The 21,826-nt window shown below is 37.5% G+C and overlaps 1 protein-coding gene across 3 annotated transcripts; it reads left to right on the plus strand.

Annotated features, from left to right (window-relative positions):
- The first annotated feature begins 340 nt into the window (after positions 1-340).
- Positions 341-21,741, plus strand: LOC123511573 (solute carrier family 2, facilitated glucose transporter member 5-like). 3 transcript variants are annotated; one of them, XM_045267589.1, is made up of 11 exons: positions 341-451; positions 7,744-7,860; positions 12,412-12,572; positions 12,862-12,986; positions 15,440-15,580; positions 16,602-16,739; positions 16,990-17,192; positions 17,436-17,560; positions 17,777-17,967; positions 18,093-18,264; positions 18,802-21,741. In XM_045267589.1, exons 1-11 carry the CDS (start codon positions 449-451, stop codon positions 18,914-18,916), a joined length of 1,491 nt encoding a protein of 496 aa, XP_045123524.1. In that variant the 5' UTR covers positions 341-448; the 3' UTR covers positions 18,917-21,741. The 3 variants fall into 3 exon arrangements, with proteins under 3 accessions (XP_045123524.1, XP_045123525.1, XP_045123523.1); XM_045267588.1 differs by lacking the exon at positions 341-451 and adding an exon at positions 4,345-4,662; XM_045267590.1 differs by lacking the exons at positions 341-451; positions 7,744-7,860 and adding an exon at positions 4,343-4,662.
- Positions 21,742-21,826: the final 85 nt, after the last annotated feature.

Consider the following 21,826-nt stretch of genomic DNA (forward strand, 5'->3'; position numbering starts at 1 on the left):
ACCTAGAGTAACATGCCAACTAAAGGGATTTGAATAGGTAAATATCATTTGTCAGAAGCCGTGACTTGTATTAGATCTCACCTTTCTCAGCTCCATTCCATGTCGATCCCCCTTTCCCATGCTCGGATGTTAAAACCCTCTGAAAGTCAGAACACCAGACATGTCCACCACAGGTCATAATCGCGACAGCTGATTTTTTTTTTTTTTTCATTATAACTATCTCCGTTAGCAACAAAAGTAACAGCTACACCAACTTAAGTCATTACTTCATCTGAGGAACGTGCTGCTGCATATGTGACTCAGATAATAGGTGAGCAAAGAGCATCGGCAACATGCAGCGCGCACTGCCTCCAGTCAGTAGAGAGCCGAGTACGGTGCAGCAAGCAGCTTATACCAGTCCACCACCGCCGCCTTATTAATTAAATATTGCCCAACTCAAATTTTTCATATGGTAAGCTCACACACACACACACACACACACACACACACACACACACACACATCCCGGTAAGCGGCGAGGCAAACGGGCCCCTGTTCACCTAGCAGTAAATAGGTACGGGATGTAACTCGAGGGTTGTGGCCTCGCTTTCCCGGTGTGTGTTGTGTGTTGATGTGGTCTCAGTCCTACTCGAAGATCGCTCTATGAGCTCTGAGCTCGCTCCGTAATGGGAAAGACTGGCTGGGTGACCAGCAGGCGACCGAGGAGGAGGTAAATTACACACAGAAAAAAAATCATTGACAATTTTATAGACCAATGCAAGAAAGCAGCCAGTCATCTTAGCCAGATGTTGGTAAGTATAATCTGTTAAATATATCTGAGATAAGACGCAGAAACGTTTGAGATTACAATCCAAAATTCGTATCTACTGAATAACGCAGCAGCTGATGAGACTGACGTCCAGATTTTCAAATAACCTGCCTGGAAACTATTCTTCGTATAACTCCAATTAATCCTTCCAATTTAATCCCCTAGCTTTAGTTGTGTTTTTACGAGCTTGATAGACAAAATACAAAACCAAAAGTTTATTCGTGCAATAAAGTTACCAGTTAACAGTTAACATTAGCTTTCGCGAATTCTTTATCAGTTTAGCGACTTAGTGTTAGGAAAGCTAGAGCCTACTGGTTAGCAGATTACTGGTTGGTGCAGGTAAATTTTCAATTAGCGTTGGCATGCTTTGGTAACTGACATTGATGTGATGGATGAATAATGGCATATTGCACATGAAAACATGAACAAATGCTTCAAGATCTCGCACACGCTCGCTAAGCTCGACCTTCACCACCACTTGACTATAATTTGAATTTTTTTTTCTATTCAGCCATCAACCTGAATTAGGTATTAAGTCAAAATATGTTTAAGTTTCACTTACTTTATTATTTCATTTACCAGTTTATTTTTCCCAACATTTTTCTTCATTATTTAATTCTATTTTCGTTGTAAGTTTGTGTTTATTTTATGTATTTTTGCATATAATAATTTCTAACAAATATACACTATAATATATATATATATATATATATATATATATATATATATATATATATATATATATATATATATATATATATATATATATATATATTCCGGCACACGTATTTCATTCATACTGGTTCCAAATTCTATCATGAAGTTATTGTCCTTTGCTAGAGCAGGGGTAAGTGGAGAGCAACGACCTAAGTTCAGCCGCCCAACGACCTAATAGTTTCCCTTGAACCTGAATCACGGTTTTTATTGAATAACGTGACAGTTTTGTTGAGTATTTGTTGGATATGAAACAACATATCCCAAAAGATATGATTTGGTATTTTCAGTTACAGCACTGCGCATCTGAACTTATGATGGAACAAAATGAACCGCTGAGAGAGAGAGAGAGAGAGAGAGAGAGAGAGAGAGAGAGAGAGAGAGAGAGAATGTGTATAAAAACATACCAAACTGAAACAATGTGAAAGGAATATGAAACAAATGAATTACGTACCACGGGCTGCCCATACATTACCTGCTGATGTCACTGCACGCCACGGGTCCATAAAAGCACTCCCAAGGTCACGCAATGTAATGAGTGGATTTTCATAAACGTTCCTCCCTAATAACAGAGCGGGAATCTTGATAAGCTATCATTATAGTCATGAAAGCATCTTTGAAAACCCTAATAAATTCCACTTGAGGATGTTAAAAATAGTCGAAATAATAGGTTTGGACGAGACTCAAGGATCAGATCACGCACCTCAAGCAGCAGCTGAAACAACGACGTGTCCTGACAAACTTTCTCTCTCTCTCTCTCTCTCTCTCTCTCTCTCTCTCTCTCTCTCTCTCTGTGTGTGTGTGTGTGTGTGTGTGTGTGTGTTTGTAACTATACTTATGAATGATGAATCTTTATTCCTGTCATGACCTCCTCTTATTCTTCCTCTAAGAAACGCCTGTGAACCTTGGCTGGGTAGCACCTGTGTGGTACTGTAATTGTTATAATGACTGTGGGCCTTCGAGTGTGCCCCATCTAAGCATCACATGGTCATGATAATTGTTGCATTAATTATTTATCTATTTAATTTATTGAATAATCTTTTTTATTTTTCTTCCTTCCCCTATTCTTATTTTTATCAACATTTTTATATTGTTATCATTGATATCATTATTAATGTTATTATTGATATTATCATTATTATTATTATTATTATTATTATTATTATTATTATTATTATTATTATTATCATTATTACTATTGTTACTATTATTATCATTATTATAATGATAATAATAATAATAATAATAATAATAATAATAATAATAATAATAATAATAATAATAATACAAAAAATAATAACAATATTAATAATAAGTATTATTATTATTATTATTATTATTATTATTATTACTATTATTAATCTCATTATTGTTATTATTATCATTATCATTGTTATCATCATTATCATTACTAATATCATTATTGTTGTTACTGACATTATTATTATTAGCATTATTGTTATTATTATTATTATTATTATTATTATTATTATTATTATTATTATTATTATTATTATTATTATTATTATTATTATTATTATTATTATTATTATTATTATTATTATTATTATTATTATTATCATTATCATCATCATTATTATTGTTATTGATAATTCTTTATTCATAAGCACTGGTGGGTCAGTTACTCTCCTGTAAGTCAATACAGTGACCCAAGAATTAATGTCGTTAATGCAGTGATATCTTCTTCTCAAATACATATTACTGACGGAAGGGAATTGCTGTCAAAAACCTCTGGTGCACATAACAACAATTAACTTTCTTCTGAAACATTTATACCACATCACTTGAAATTTTACATCAACAACAACCTGCGCTTGATGCACACACATGAAGACATAATGTTCCGTGGTCAAAGGCAGCTAGACACTCGTCACGGTGGCACAGTGTCTCCGAGAACTGTACGTGGCTGAATGTCTAGCTCTTTCATATTTGAAATTTGTTTTCTGGAACAGAAAGGACTCAGAAGTCATTATCACAATGGTGATTACACACACACGTGGCATCGTAATTGCACCACTGACAGGCGATTATTGATGTCTGCCACCTTCTGCTGGTACGCAGCGGTGAACATGTCAAGAAAAATATTAGGTATTCACACACACACACACACACACACACACACACACACACACACACACACACACACACACACACACACACAGAGAGAGAGAGAGAGAGAGAGAGAGAGAGAGAGAGAGAGAGAGAGAGAGAGAGAGAGATTGTGATAATCCAGGGATAGGAACATGTGTGGGCCATATCACCACCATCACCACCACTGGCACAACAACGGCAGCAGTAGCAGTAAAAACAACAACAACAACAATAACGACAACAGTATCAACATCATCACAGTAATATTAGCAACAACAACTTGAAAGTGATGAAGTAGAATGAACACGAACATGCGTATAGTGTGAGAGACGAATTAGAGAGTTCCACTGAGGAACACCATAGCTGACCCTAGCATCTCCCTTGCATAAGAAGTGGTTCGGATGCATTATAAGGATTGGTAGAGACGTCCCTAGTCTGTCTCCCATCCCCAAGCATCCTACTCTCCTGTAACTGCCCACTCTCCTGTGCATATCTGTCGTTGCCACACACAGCGACCAACAACCCTCAGGCAGTCTGCAGCTTTCTCACTCTCAGCAAATAAGAGTGAATAATAATCCAGGATTGCACACAGGGTTGTTGTTGCTACGCTAACGCCTTACTCAATGAGCTGGTTTGAACTGGCTGTGGGACCGAAGAAGTACAGCAAACATGTCACTTAGTCAGCAGTTAGCGCTGACTGAGTCTCCTCTGGAGTCGGCGCTCGCCGCTCAGTCTCACTGCTCAGCGACAGCTAGTATTGGCGGAGGCGCGGAAGGGTGGGGATGTTCGGTGGCTCAACACAACACACACCCACGCTCCTCGGCGCCTCACTCATCGATCCCGCTGTGCCACGTGTTCACCACAGTTCTTGACATTTCATCTCAAACAGAAGAAAGAAATACGTCTTAGGATTGGCGTCATTTGTAAAGACTCTGCAGTTACCACCACCGAGGATGTCTGAGAAAATACTGGTGAAGCAGGAGAGTGATTCCGCCAAGCCGTTCCTCGCCAGCCAAGCTAACGAAAAGGTAAACGCCCGCCGCTATTTATACAACACCACTACTTATTGTTCTGTTCAGCGCCCTGCTGCCTATACCCTGCACGTAGTGAGGACGCGGCACAGGTATACTGATCTTGGCAAAGGCGGCATCCCATAGCCCTTCACCTCTTATCACATTTATTCTCACCTCCAAGTTTTATATGACAGAGCACAGGTCGTGGCCGAATTAATGACCACCATGCAGATAAAACACACCTTTTCTGTGTTCATCTGAAAACTGGTGGTTTCTGTTGTCGTGCTTCGTACTGTAAAGGTCTCAGTGTATCTTGTACCTGCTAAATCTATGCTGTACTGGAGGGTCAAGAGTGTGCGCCTCCTTTGGCTGTGCAAGAGTATGATACAAACTACTCGTGAAACACAGTCACTTACACAAGGATGACTCTTATATGTGACTTCTATCACGCCTGTATGATAGATATCCATATTTCTCTCTCTCTCTCTCTCTCTCTCTCTCTCTCTCTCTCTCTCTCTCTCTCTCTCTCTCTCTCTCTCATGCACACAGCACACACAATCTGCTTGCGTTTTCACCACGGCAGGGAAGATTTCATTCCAACCTTCTCTCATCTCCATCAGCTGCTCGTCTGTTTCACGACATCCTAGCACAGCACACCTCGCCGTCTAGTTCATGTCAGTCTACTTCGTCTGAACCTTCTTTGACCATCCCCGAGATTGCAGCCGTCCAATTATTGTCATCTGTTCAGCGCGTGGCATGTTCTACTCACTCAACTACTTAACACCTGTCTTTATTATCTGGTACTGAGAGTATACTACCTAATCTCTTTTAAGATTTACTCCTCATGTACGCCATCCGAGCAGCCTCTCGTAGTCACGCATTCTAGCTGGATATCTTGCATCACCTACTTCATCTTGGTAATGTGGCTCGATGACGTAAGGATTGGCCAACATTTCCACTAGCCCGCGTACATTCAAAGAAAAACTAAGCAGCCCTTTGTCTTTCTTAAGTGGTGGGCACGAGAGAGAGAGAGAGAGAGAGAGAGAGAGAGAGAGAGAGAGAGAGAGAGAGAGAGAGCTTGTGTGCATATGACCGAAATATGCATAGACAACCACGAAGTAGCAGACGGCTGGACGCTAACTACTAAATGAGCTGAAACGATTAAGTAATTACAGCGTTTTGGCATCAAAGCGTCACGTGACAGCAGGCGACTCAACAAAGACAAGAACGCAAGTGAGGAGTCTTGGATTATACGAACGATTCACAAGCCTAGTGTTGAATGAACAATACGAAAACGTTTCGTATCTCTCTCTCTCTAACGTAAATCAAGTAGGAGAGGTTGATGGTCTGGCAGACGGGTAGACAACCAGAATAAGATTACGTAATATCTCATCGCGATTATTTAACCCTCCAAAATGTTAGGAGAGAGAGAAGGGGGGTGAAGAGGAGGTTAGGTGACCGGCTAGTACATAGGAGCAATAGAGCAACAGTAGCATAGCCGAGCTGTTCGAAAAAGGCGACTGTTCAGTATTACAATGACAGACGTTAAAGAAGATGTGTTAGTGTTGTCATGTTGCAAAACTGTGGGAGGGAGGTAGACGAGGAGGAATCTGAAGGGCAAGCATAATAAGTCTCTCTCTCTCTCTCTCTCTCTCTCTCTCTCTTAAGATAACAAAAATCTTGATCGTAATCTTTCATTCCTTAACTCACAAAGATAGGAACTTACACACACCCACTCATGGCATATGTCGATTGCAACTCTGGTTAGTCTATAGTTAGTATATTCTTATCTTATCTACGTCGTCTGTTTTATCTTTGTGTGTGTGTGTGTGTGTGTGTGTGTGTGTGTGTGTTTCACTGTTTGTTTCACTGTTTGATCTGCTGCAGTCTCTGACGAGACAGCCAGACGTTACCCTACGGAACGAGCTCAGAGCTCATTATTTCCGATCTTCGGATAGACCTGAGACCAGGCACACACCACACACCGGGACAACAAGGTCACAACTCCTCGATTTACATCCCGTACCTACTCACTGCTAGGTGAACAGGGGCTACATGTGAAAGGAGACACACCCAAATATCTCCACCCGGCCGGGGAATCGAATCCCGGTCCTCTGGCTTGTGAAGCCAGCGCTTTAACCACTGAGCTACCGTGTGTGTGTGTGTGTGTGTGTGTGTAGTGAAGCGCGATGAAACTCCCACGTGAATACCCCACAATGAGTCTAAGGCCATGACCTGTATATCTGCATACCAAGACCGGCAACACTCCCCAAGCCGCACTCTACTCCGTCATAACGATAACATCTACCAACCAAAGATATGTAGAACAGATACAACACACACACACACACACACACACACACACGGCAGCAGCAGAAGCAACAGCAACATTAACAACAACAATAACAACATCAACATCCAAAACAGAAGCTGTGCCACGAAAGGATGTTTGCACAACACGCGGGCAGTCACGTAAACACACATGTAATGAGAACATTATGCTTCCTCTTGTTTAGGATGGCAGGAAAGCAGAGGAGCATGACCACACCTCACACCCCGGCCTCGTCCCATATCAGCTGCTGCCCGATCAATACACGACCTCCACCAGTCACTTCTCCCTCTCCCACCATCACTACCACCACTAGCGGTAGCATTAGGTTTGCCTTGGAAAGAGAGAGAGAGAGAGAGAGAGAGAGAGAGAGAGAGAGAGAGAGAGAGAGAGAGAGAGATTAGAAAATAAGTGCCATGAGAGGAAAAGATATATCGTGTGTAATTACCATGGTCGTTTGCTGGTCACCCAGCCAGCCGTTCTCCATGCTGTTCCTAATGAGCTATCTCCTGGTACAACTGAGATCACATCTCACACTGCACATAGGAACAGCAAGCCCACACACAACCTCTCAAGTTACGTCCCGTAACACACACACACACACACAGATCATTCAGACATGGCCCTTTTTCCCCTCTTTCCACATCAAATCATAGTAAACAAACTCACTCACTCTTGTTTTATAGTACACTATAATTCTTAAGCACAAATATGTAGACGAGAACAGGTGACATATGCCATGCCTAACATTTTTTTTTTTTCTGCAGGCAGGCACGTCCCCGGGCTACGTGACACCCCTGCTGGTGCTTGCTGTGGCAGCCAGTCTCCTGGGATCTTCAGTTCCTGCTGGCTACTGTCTAGGTGTCATAAACACTCCGCAGGAAGTAAGTGACTCTCTCTCTCTCTCTCTCTCTCTCTCTCTCTCACACACACACACACACACACACGCAGGACCGGGGTTCGATTCCCCGGCCGGGTGGAGATATTTGGGTATGTCTCCTTTCACGTGTAGCCCCTGTTCACCTAGCAGTGAGTAGGTACGGGATGTTAATCGAGGAGTTGTGACCTTGTTGTCCCGGTGTGTGGTGTGTGCCTGGTCTCAGACCTATCCCAAGATCGGATATAATGAGCTCTGAGCTCGTTCCGTAGGGTAACGTCTGGCTGTTTTGTCAGAGACTGCAGCAGATCAAACAGTGAATTACACACACACACGAAGTAAATGAGATGACTGCGCACCTACATACGTACAGTTATGAAGACGGGACCTGAAAATATTCATCATAAATAGATCGATGTTATTCAGAGGAGGAAGGCGTAGATTATATAACAAAAATGCACATCACTATCACTGTTTCCTATCCCTCCCTTCACGCTAAGCCTTCCTCTTGACTATCAATTTATTATAAGGAGTGTGGCGGCCGAATAGTAAAGGGTGTGGGTGAGTAGACATTGTAATTAACATTGACATTAAATATAGCAGAGAGAGAGAGAGAGAGAGAGAGAGAGAGAGAGAGAGAGAGAGAGTTTTATACGCACCAGAAATTGTCGTAACAAAGACAAATAATGGCATTTTTCTTTCACCAACAGACGCTTTGGCACCCTTCTTTGGCACACTGAGATAGTAACATGCGAGTGCCAAATGTCAGGAGCAGGTACTCTCTCTCTCTCTCTCTCTCTCTCTCTCTGAGAAAATATCATCATAGAGGAAAACAGATGAAATACAGTTCACTTAGATAAAGAAACAAAGTGGAGATAAAAACAAAAATATCCAATTCCATTATTACTGGTTTGAATCCGGCGAGTCTTTCATTATTCTCTTTTGTCCTTGTTTTAGAGCAAACACACACACACACACACACACACACACACACACTATAATAACGATGCCAGCTGCTTGGAATATGAAGCTTTGAAATTGTCTATTCGAATATCAATAGTATAAATATGTGAGGTATTCATACCTCAAATCGAAATAGATATATTAGTTATTCAATATGAAGACAAACTAAACTATTATGATATGTGAAAAAAAGTTAATAAAACAACTGGAGGATGGTGAATTCAGTTGTTGGTAACACACACACACACACACACACACACATGTTGGCCTGAATTACGTCTAGTTATAATGTGATAAAAGTTTAAGTAAGCTACGCATAAATGTTTGGCCAGGTAGCGAGGCAAGGTAGAAGGTATTTAAGGTAATTTGTGAAGCCGCCGTGGTACAGTGGAACCATGCGTGCTTTTGGGGTCTGAGGGGTCTCCAAGCACACGGGTTCGAATCCTGTCCACGGTCAGAGTGTAGGTTGAGCTTCCTCACTCTGGGCAACGGTTTCCTAGCGGGTGGGCTTTGAGATAGGAGGTACCCTAAAAAGTATCCCCTTTAGCCCATAAATTTCCGTGAGAAGTCCACATAGTATAAATCAAAATAAATAAATAAATGTTCAGTGCAATGAAATAACACCGGGATGGTCGTCGGTTCCAAGCAACGGATTTGTGATATTCGTTTACTAAATTAAGCAAAAAAATGAGTGTCCCTGCAAGAAATTTTGATACGAAATAAATAATTGCCAAGTAAAGAATATGTAATTGTTGTTATCTCAACAGCGATTTAAGGCTGTCTGGCCTGCAGTACATGACACTGACACACATGCTCTGTTGTTAAAATTTTAAAGGCTGAAACACTGTACTCTGTTTACAAACGCTAAAGAAACAAACTCTTCTTGGGTGAGCATGTCTGGAGATTAACGCTCTCTTGCCTTGCTACTAATTGGCTATGTTTAGTGGAAAGTGTGCATTTTACACTGCTTAAAACTCAAAAAGTATATTCCCCCACAAAAAAAAAAAAAAAAAAAAAAAGCATAAAAATGAAAAATAAAGAAAAAATAAAGAAATAAAGAATGACAAGATTACAAGGGACTCTTTTGTAATCTTGCCCCTCTTGTAATCAAGCCACAATATTCAACTGTCTCCCTTGAAGGAAGACAGTTGAATATTGTGGCTTGGCTCCTCCTCTTCCGCCTCCCTTTCTTCACTTTTCCTCTTCCTCCTCCTTTAATTCTCATTCTTTATTTTCTTCCTTTAGCAGTATCTACCTGAACCTAGAAACACACACAAAAAAAAAAAAAAAATAGAAAATATTAGATTTTACGCAAAATATTGAAGAAGTGGAGGGAGAGTTAATTAAGTATTGTGGCTTAGATCCTCCTCTTCCTCTTACCTTTCATCCTTCTTCCTCTTCCTCCTCCTTTATTTCAACTTTCTTCTTCTTTACACTATTTTCATATATACACCTGAACCTAGAAACACATATAAACCACTAGTTATTAGCCAAAAGAAAGAGATGCCCGCCAAGAGATATGATGAGTCACCATCTTGGCTGTGACGTCATCGGAGAGAGCGGGAACAGTGGTAACTCGGCTAAATTACCTAGATAATAAAAAATATATATATATCTGTAGAAAAAATCAAGCAATGGCTGAATGCCTGTTATTCTATGACTTGATAAATACTTAGTATCCTATTTGCCATATCAAAAAGTCACCAACTAATGGAGTGTTAAAGTAATGCTTAAATTAATCAAGTATGGAAAAAAGGTATTATACAACATTTTCACAAAAAAAAAAAAAAACTACTAAAACGTCCATCCATATCAACTTCATATGTACATAGAAATACATTAGACAATATCAACTATCTTCTCATGCTTTCAAAAGATACTCAGAACCAGAAGTGAATGCATAAAAAATATAAGTAAAAAAAAAAAAAAAGTTAAAATTTAAACTCATAAATAATTCTTGTAAAGTCCTACAATTTTTTTTTTATTTCACACTTTGCAGAGTCTGAGCTACCTTTTAAGACATTTTAGAATAAGCTAAACCACCAGCTAGAAATGCAAAAAGTAGGATATATATATATATATATATATATATATATATATATATATATATATATATATATATATATATATATATATATATATATATATATATATATATATATATATATATATATATATATATATATATATATATATATATATATATATATATATATATAGTAACGTTCAACCGGACTAAACACACTTCAAACATCAAATATTTGATTAATTTAAAAGAGCAATAGGTGATTCTATGAAACCCATAAAGGCCCAGATTTAGCTTGAAATGAAAAATGAAAAAAATATAATTGGCAGTGTAATGAAATTTGAACGTGGAGCTGGTTAATATTTATGTCATAAAACACCACTAAATGCCACATATTTACAAAACCGAGATGTGGGAAGCACTTCAACAAAACATTCATCAAAAAAAAACATACCATAGATGCCTAATAAAATAGTTATGAAATATATGAAAAAGTATTGAGATCTACAGGCTGGAGCAAGTTGGCAGGGGCCATGAGGTGGTAACATCACTCAGGCAGCTGGACACCATGTTACCCTTCTCTCACAGTATCAAAAGTAAGCGATAGCGGGAATATTTGACCATGGCATATGAAATGCTAGACTAGTACGTTATCTACCTTTCAATCATTTGTGTCCCAACCCTTGCCATCCACAGTGGGTAGCGGTGCCAGGTATCACGGGTAATTAAGTTGATACCCATATGGTACTGGTGGTTATTTGAAATCCTGTACTTTGCCCATCCCTAGTGTATGAATGAAAATGGGAGAATGAACACAATTAATATAGAAGTTAGTAGAGAATACAGTTAGTATAGAAAGAAACTTGAAAGAAAACCTAAGAGAATCTGGAGATGGTGTGTGGAGTAATTAATATGTAAGAATAATGAACATCAGGGAAGAGATAGTCGATCTATTGCTGCAAAAAGTGGAAATTATTCCATACCAATCTAACTCTATAAAGCAGTGGTTCCCAAACTTTTCCTAAGCAAGTATCATTTGGAGGTCATGTAGGTAAATTCCAGTATATATCAATTTATTCATAAGTAGAACACACAAATGAATTACAAATGAGGAACACAACTCAGTTTAATGTGAGGGATGCATATGTTTCTTCGCAACTAGCTAATCGATGCCAGATTATCTTGTGTAAGGCAGTAATATTTTTCTGAGCATCAAATTAATAAATTTAACTAAAAATCCCATATGATCTCAAAAGTTTTTATGTACCACCAGGAAGACCTTCACATACCACTACCGATGGTACCAACCTGATGGTACCACAGGTTGGGAACCACTGCCATAAGGGAAAGCACTTTAAACAAAATGACGATTATGATTAATCTAACCGGTTCCTGCCCAGCCCTGTTTTTCAGTCATTTTCAAGATATGAAAATAATCTGCAAGAACTGGGTGACTAATGTCTCAAGAATGTTTTGTGTTCTGCCAGATTCTGCATTCATCAGAAGCATTATAATTCACAGTTTTATCCCCTTACACCTTCAAACTCTTCTCCTGTCATACACCCTCAGATAATTCGACAATGGGTGCGCCAAGTGGTGATGAATGTTTATGAGCTGGAGATGACAGAGAAGGTTGAAGTATCAGTGTGGGCAGTGGTGGTTTCTCTCTTCATCGGGGGTGCCATTGCTGGTACCTTGCTTGGTGGCCGTCTTGCAGACACTATGGGAAGGTGAGATGCATTTTGAACTTTCACATCTACATCTACCACTTACATGACTGCCTTCCTTCTCTCTCTCTCTCTCTCTCTCTCTCTCTCTCTCTCTCTCTCTCTCTCTCTCTCTCTCTTTGATCACGTGTAGGGAAACTCAATCCACCAGCTTCACTGAGATGTGGAGTTACAGGCATGTATCATGATTAGTGCTTACACATCCATGTTTACCATGTTGGCCTACATGGTTATTATTCTCTTTGCTGTCTATTTCATCTATGGCACTGAATATTTCCCATTTCTCTGACAGGAAGAAATCTCTACTAGTGAATCATCTACTGTGCCTCATCTCAGGCATCTTCCTCATGTTTTGTAAATTCATCGGATCTGTGGAGATGCTGGTGATTGGCAGGTTCATGTCTGGTTTCTGCACAGGTAAAAATCAACACCTTTACTCAATCTCTAGTGACTGGTTCTGCAAATTACCAGCTCATGGTGCCTTTACTAACACTTATTACTCTGGCCAACATCTGATTACTGATAATAAGGTGTAGTGTACTGGCATGTTGCATGGAATGATATGATATGCTATCACAGTGTCTGTATTTTGTATCTCTTCTATAAAGAGAGAAAATATTGGTTAGAATTGTAAGTATTATTTTTGCTCTTATTAAAGAGTAGTGTAGACAGACCTGCATTTGCTTTACAAATTATTGTGATATGCAGAAATTGTCTTGATCTATGCATATAAATTATATACGTACTTGCAATATTTTTTGGTAAAACTTGAGGGTTTCTTCAAGTCATAAGTAAAGTTGAGTAAATGTATTGGTAATATAGACATAATTCAATAATTCAATAATACTATGTACACTTGACTGCAAAAAAAAAAAAATAAATAAATCTGATACATACGTGTTTCTGATCTGAGAAGAATAAGATGAGTAAACATGACAACACTTTCATCTGTCACAAAAGGAGAGATGTTTCTCCACATAACCCATGCATTTATCTTATTGTGAAATAAAAGGAATATGTGCATCAATACATACACAATTACTTCTCTATGGTGAATTACCATATTTCCCTATTCTGGAATAAGGCTACTGCATTTGCCTTTTTGTGAAGTACAAGAAGACTACATTCACTTGTAACACTATCTCTTTACTTAAACATGGTCATATATGCATTGATGTATACCACCATCTTAAAAAATTATATAATATAAACCATCAAAATAATGTGAAAGACTCCTTCTTAGATTGATGTAATTATGCCAGCCTTCATTTGCTTTTACCTATGGTCTTCATTATTCTTACTGTACGTAATGTGTTAGTATAAAGCAAAAATTAAAACTTGATATTGTATTACAGCTTTTTGTTGGTGTCTTAATATGTTCCATTAGAAATGTGTCACCTGAGTCCAATTCTGCTGGTACAGTAACTTGATCACAGTTACTGAAAGCAGAATACCTATATGAAATTTTTGGCATTTTCAGAATGTAATTCATAAGCACAAATGTACACAATGAAACTATATGTCTGACAAGTTTTCATTACAGGAAAGTTGTTTTCTACATCCTATGGCTAATAAAGAATAGCATTTAGGATAGCAGGACTATAATGGAGGTAATGAAATATAGAATGAGTGCAGTGTTGGAAAGCATATGCAAACATGGAGAATGTTCCTCATCACCATGACCAAGCATCCTTTGTATTCATTATGGTTCAGTAACATGGATATCATCATTATGGTTCAATAACATGGATGTCAGTGATATAACACCTATATTGAAACAGAGGGATGTAAATGAGTTTGCCTGGTATAATCTCCAGCTGATATCCTTCTGCATTTGCTTATCACTGTATTGATGATCAGTGAATGGTAGTGAAACATTAATGGATAACATTTGAATGAAAGTAGACCTCAACTACTGGATATGACAGTGTACATTGTACATGTGTATGTCTTAACATCTCTCCCTGGATTAACCAAGACCTCATATGTGTATCCTGTACAGATGCATCGTGGGACATGCTCATTTCAAGAATAGATAGACTGGTTGTTTATACAGTGGATATGTTACAATAAAGATTCTGGTGAGCGTTGCTGAGTATTATAGTGTCCCGAGAATTGTCTCTGGATCAGTTAAGACAGCCACAGGTAATTACTCTCCAAAGGTACAGTATTTCCAAGAAAGCTTGTAAGGATAGTTGCACTTTACATTCTTAAATTTACTATAGGTGATGAACTATAGGCTACAACATTTGCTGTTTTGTTAAGAGAATAGGACTCCTCATCACAAGACTGACAGGAAAGAGTTACTAGGGTGGAGATGATGGGCACTGTATGAAAGTTCTCTTTTTCATAGAAATATTTGTGTGTGATATGCCTAAAGATTTCTCTGATGTTTTGTGCACTTTCAGATGAAGGATGAAATGTCAACTGATGTTGTGTGTGTGTGTGCATATATATTTCTCTCTCTCTCTCTCTCTCTCTCTCTCTCTCTCTCTCTCTCTCTCTCTCTCTCTCTCTCTCTCTCTCTCTCTCTCTATATATATATATATATATATATATATATATATATATATATATATATATATATATATATATATATATATATATATATATATATATATATATATATATATATATATATATATATATATATATATATATATATATATATATATATATATATATATATACGACACTGCAGTGTGTACTCCTGACAGATGATACTTTAAAAGAACAATTTTCTTTCTCTCCAGGTTTTGTTCCTTGTCTTATGCTATTTTACATAATCAGTGTCTTAAGCATACATTTCTGTGAATGTATGAGAGTGCATGAGTATCCAAAGGAATCTTCCTAACCACTCTTTCCCTCAGGCCTAGCAACCTGTATTGTCCCAACATACCTGTCTGAAGTAGCACCAGCTGAGCTCAAGGGAGTGATGGGGGTTGTGTTTCCTCTGGGTTTGACTACCGGCATCCTCCTCTCTCAGGTATTGGGATTGGACAGCATTTTGGGTGAGTTTTTCAGATGCTATACATTATTGCTCTTCTCTGGTATTGGCTTGTTGTTCATCCTGCTTGCCCTTATCCTTAGCTCCTGCTGAGGAGATAAAACCAAGCAGCTCTGCAAGTAAAGGAAAGGGTTAACAATGACATCATTTTTAACATGAATCATGTATAGTTCTTGATTTTTAGCATTCTCCACATGCTATGGAGAGTGCAAACTCATCACTCCTATATTATTATTAATTTAAGTGTCTTAGAAAAAAAACTTTTGTAACTTCCTGGTTAATAAACCATGCATGCCAAGTTGTTAAAAATTTATTTTGAAAATCTCTCTCTCTCTCTCTCTCTCTCTCTCTCTCTCTCTCTCTCTCTCTCTCTCTCTCTCTCTCTATATATATATATATATATATATATATATATATATATATATATATATATATATATATATATATATATATTCATTTTGAGCAGAAAACTCAAACTCAGTAACCTTAATTAAGTCCTTTTATGAATAAAAAGGAGAATTCAGATGAGATTCCAATGCCAGTCTTCTTCCTTGTGTCTTGAGAGTAAATGCTAGCTGGTGCACCATAAGGATGAAAGATGGACTGTGTGTCACCATATTCCCTCTAGATTTCAAAAATACTTCACCCACTGTCTCCTCATTGCAACATATATAACATTTTTCCTTATCATTGATTAGTCACTGCATGGATATCAAAGAAACATGGGGGAATATGCATTCTTAAAGCTTAGTTTTCTCATTTATGAAACATAAATACAATAGTCATTCATTAAATCACAATAATCTTTAGTTTATATTAAGTCAATGCTACATGTTAGTTATGTAAGACTGAAGTTTACTTATCAAAATCAGCAATTGGAACATTCAATATCATGTGAAATTTCTCAGGGATGAAATACTCATGAACTTCAGTAAATTTCTAGAACTCTGTAAAAGTCAAAGAATAGATAGATGCATTAGTTATAGTGAGTGACAACAACAGCAGGTATTACCTCTCCACCACAGGTACTGAAAATGGCTGGCCTTTCTTGTTGGGTGCCTTCATGGTGCTGGTAGTGGTGGCCATCCTGGCACATCCAGCACTGCCTGAGTCTCCAATCTTCTATTACACTATGGAGCAAGATGAGGTCAAAGGGCTTAGAGGTGTGTGTCTGTTGTGGTTTTCAAGGTGTGCTTGTGGAAGGTTCATTCACAAAATAAGTTTAGTGGAGATATCCACAGGGGTTGCAATAATTTTACAAATAATATCTGTAAAAAAATTGTTAGAGGACAGTACCTCATGTCCTGTATTAATGTCATCCTATAATAACTTGAAGCAGGGCAAATCAAATAGATTTTTGGGTTGTTGTAAGCACTTCGTGTTTCTTCATCCAAACAATGTCTTTACTGCCAGAGCTGCAACGTCTGAGAGGGAAAGACAGCAAGGCAGTGGAAGTTGAGGATTCTGCCTTGAAGACTCTTGCCCACCAGATCAAAGAGGCCCAGAGGAGCAACACCTGCGGTGCCATGTTTCTGCTTCGCTCCAGCACTTACAGGATGCCTCTTCTGCTTACCATTCTTGCTAATGCAGCACAACAATTCTCTGGAGTTAATGCTGTGAGGATTCATTACTTTTTTTGTTAAACTAGAATTTTAGCCAAAAGCTACTTCTGTATCAATAATTGTACTTTTGTTGAATAAGTGACAATATTAACTTATCAAGATTAATTTTGGTATGACGAATGGTTTACATAATAAGTAAACAAATGTATATACATCATAACTTTGCATATAAGTTTTGCTAGATATTTATGATCTATAACTGCAGTATCACCATAGCACTGCCTCTTCATTCACTAGGTTTTTTATTACTCAACCCTAATCTTCCGGAGTGCGGGGTTGGACCAGTACCAGAGTCAGGGAGCCTCTATTGGTGCTGGAGCCATCAATGTAATCATGTCCATACTGGCAGTGCCCCTTGTCAGGTAAAAACACACTCAGAAGTGAAAGTCTTGGAGAAAGAGTGAAATTACCCTCTGATAATGTTCATAAAGATACTGATGCATTTTGACATGTTTTTGCTGGTTATCTGAAAATTAAAAGCTAAATAAATCTTGCTAAAGGAAAACTTTAAAAACTGCTGTTCTTAGTGAGATATGATTGCTGGACCTATATCTTCTTTCTTGTGTGGTATGCATTAGACACTGCCGGCGGAGGGTGCTGCTGCTGAGCTCCATGGTGTTGTGTGTCCTGTGTCAGAGTGTGCTGGTGGGAGCACTGTGGTTTCTCCCTTCCTACTCTTGGGCTTCCTATGTTGCCATTTTCAGCCTCCTTGCCTATGTACTGGTGTTTGGTATTGGCCTAGGACCAATTCCCTTCATGATTGCAACAGGTGAGATGCAATTCAAATTTTTGTATGTATCCAAAGTTATCAGACTCTCTGGATTATCTGCAATTCCAGGACCACATTTTTGTATCCTACTCATTAACTTAATCTCTAATCTATGTCGACTTCAGAACTTTTCCCAGTCGGGCCTCGGTCGGTGGGCATTGTGGTGGGTGGCACCACCAACTGGTTCACCAACATGATAGTTGGTCTCACCTTCCCTGTTGTGCAGTCTGAGATGGCAGAGTTTTCCTTCATTCTCTTCATTGCCTCCGTGTGTTTCTTTGCTATCTTCATGTACAAGTAAGTTCTCTTGTATATATTCGAACAAATTGTATTCAGATAAAGGGGTTATAAAAGGATCCTAACATTGATGTTAGCTTTGCTTTGTGAATATCCCACAGAATCATGTGATGATGATAACACTGTTCAAGTCCTTGTTTGTTATGGCTCCTGTAGGGAAGTTGATATAATATCATTTTTAGCTTCTATTGATATCTATTTTAAGACCAAGTTTCTTAATGTGTTGCATGTAAAATATGAATAGATTGTTATTTAATTTGAAAATGGAAGTATACAAAATACTGAGAGGAAATAGAGAATGTTTTCCAAAAAAAACAGTTTCTCACACTTTTCATTGATGCCATCTTGTACAAAAATACATGTATCCTGTGGTGCTCCCTCTTCAGATGTAAATCTCTGGCACATCCAGTGTAGTCGGGAAGATGCTTTGTGAAACACTGACATGTATGAATAGCACTAACTAACTGAAATATGGCATGAGTCAGTTCTATTCACAAATAACTGTTAGCTAATATAAAGGTATTCTAATTTTTTCAGCTTTCTTCCGGAGACTTTCAGAGGAATGCACATTGATTCTCAAGAAGATGTGACCAGTGAATCAAGTAAAAAGACCATGGTTGACCTTGATATTGGTGGTCCAGCTCCAGTGTAAAGCAACTCCCATCTGTCTCCCTTACTGTGATAATAGTAATATTTCTGACTGTCATGATATATACAGGTACAACAACAAAATAACAATGATACTACTATTACTACCATTACTACTACTACTACAAACAACTAATATTACAGTGGTACCTCAGTATACATCAAATTAGAATAAGTCTAACTTGGTATAGGTTCTATTATGGTACAAAAAAAAAAAAAAAAAAAAAATGCTCGGTACATGACCTTTGTTTGAAATAAGATTTGTATGCTAGAATTTGTATGGGTCAAAATGAGTCATGACACTGTTAATTGCTATTGTTTACATCTTGAGACAAGTCATTACTGCCTAGGAGTAGTATTGCCAGGTTTTTTAATTTACATAGTTCGTGTATTTACTTTTCTACTTACCATATTTGACTGCATATAAGATGCATCTTTTTCATAAAAATGGCTCAAAAGATCACCCTTTGTCTTATATGTGAATGTGAGGCCTCCCATAGCTTAGTTTTTATATTTTCTTTACCCGTACACTCTAAAATTTACATGTAACACTATATTACAGGCAAGGCTGCTATATGTATATCATATTTTCAACCATAACACAATGTAAGGATAAGTTGAGAATGAAAACGTGGTTTTATTAAGTGACAGGCCAAGTGTGTTATTGACATCTTGGCAGCTGGTCTGTTGTGTTCTTTGCTCACCTCAGTAACAAAGCTACTAGCTGTTTTATTACTGCAATCAATATAGGATATTTTTACTATTGAGTTTGCTTGCTTTTTATTCAGCTGTTTCTAACTCAATTTAAACATTACATTCTGAAATATATTTTTTATCTTGGTGCATCTTACATGCTCATGAGTTTTGTGGCATCATATGGTATGTTTTAGTATCAAGCAGTGCTTTAATGATTTTATACAGCCCCATAAATGTATTGTATGATATACCATAGTAGGATTTTTTTCAAGAGAATGGTTAAATAATTTTTTTTTTCTTATAAAAAAAATTGGTTTGATATAGATCCTCTTTGGTACAAATTCAATGATTTGGAACAGATTAAGGATGTATACTGAGGTACTACTAACGATGATAATAAATAATAATAATAACAATAATAATAATAATGATAATAATAATAATAATAATAATAATAACAATCTACTTATATCATATCAGCTGATATTCTGCTAGAAGGTGGGTAGCTGAGATATTGTTTGCATAACATTGTCTAACTGTAGAAAATGAAAATACAGATGAAGAGTCCCCAGTCCCTTTGCTCAATATTCTTAGTCACCTGTTATGTCATGTTATTCACGGAATATTGTGGCATCATTCTTCCAACTTCATAGAGGACCATGCAGGGTATGGTGTGAATCTCAAGGATATAGAACAGTACTAGACTGAAAAACAAAACATTTTCACCTAAGCATGAGAAGCATAATATGGAAACTGAAAGCAATAATTAAATGTGTTAAATCCCTAATTGAGCTAATCCTGTTGGTCCATATTGTTGTTATCATACAGTGTTGACATCTGCAACTCATATGTAAAAGAATGAGGTGACATTGCTTGCATATGTGCTCGAGAGATAGGGAGAGAGAGAAAATAATGAAAACTTACCAGTAGCAACTTATAATAACTAGTTGAGAGTAATTATTAATATGAGCATTTCAAACTGGTAGAAAGGAACCCTTTGTAATGCATTGGTAGAAACCAAAGGTACTTTCTACCTGTACAGTCACCTCACAAAGCAACCTGCATTCACTGGCATTTAATTTGTATGTAGGAAAAAAGCCATAATGCTTGGATTCTCCACCCTTCATGCTATGTGGAGATGCATCACCTCTGCCTCATTACAATATTTATGTATGACATATTCATAATACAAAATTTTCAGTAACTATGGCAACTATTGTATATAAACTACAGAAATCACTGTCATCTAATGGCAGAACAGTTGATCCAGCCATAAATATTATCCTCTGAACCTTTTTTACTTTTTGTAAGGTATTCTTAAGAATATTAGATATATAGCATAGCCATTCAAGAATGGTAAAAGTATGGGGTACTTTGCTAAATGTGCAAATTTGAAGTCACCCAATACAGTATTATTTTGCAAATACAGTCATCTGATATTCAAATGGCTCTATTGTTCAACATGAAGCAAGCTTAAATAAGATCTTACTAACTTATCTAGGAATATAATGAAAGAAAAAAGGAGCACAGTCCAAAGTTGTCATGGCTGCAGTCATGTAATTACTGTGTTGGTACTGGCTGTAAGACCAATGACAAAAACAGAACGCTAGTAGTTTATCATCCCTCAAACTTTTAATGTATCTTTGAAACTGTGATATACATTTAATTTTTGTCATTCATTCCAAATACTTTAACTATGTGCACCAATCAAACTTCACACTTTTACTACCTCATCAGCATGTGAATGATATATGTACTTATGTATATCATTCACTTCTTAAAACAACTTAAATTTTTTTTCTACTTTTAGAGGTCTCATTGGTTTCTTTGCTGTCTCCTTATGTGACATCAGCATCATCCATTGTTTTACAATATATCCATCAGGTGATGTTGACTGAAGGTATTTAACTTCCAAACAAATAATGAGGTGATGATAATTAGATTCCAAGTACTGTTGGTATATATGACTTGAACCATCATCATCCTGGATAATATGAGCAATGTGATGCTGTTGCTGTCATCATCAAATACGTATATTTTTTTCAGAGATGTGTGAAATGAATGGCAAGTATGTATGTATTGTATAGTAAAGCATGGTGACTCAAATGTGCAAAATACAAATTTCATTGTATATCTTATGTCTTTTTCTCCAGTATCAATAATATCAGATTATAAAGAGAAAACTTTTTGTCATGGTTTTGAAAGGCAGTGTATAGCT

The sequence above is a fragment of the Portunus trituberculatus genome, chromosome 31 (genome assembly GCF_017591435.1).
Source record: "Portunus trituberculatus isolate SZX2019 chromosome 31, ASM1759143v1, whole genome shotgun sequence".
In the NCBI taxonomy this organism is placed as follows: domain Eukaryota; kingdom Metazoa; phylum Arthropoda; class Malacostraca; order Decapoda; family Portunidae; genus Portunus; species Portunus trituberculatus.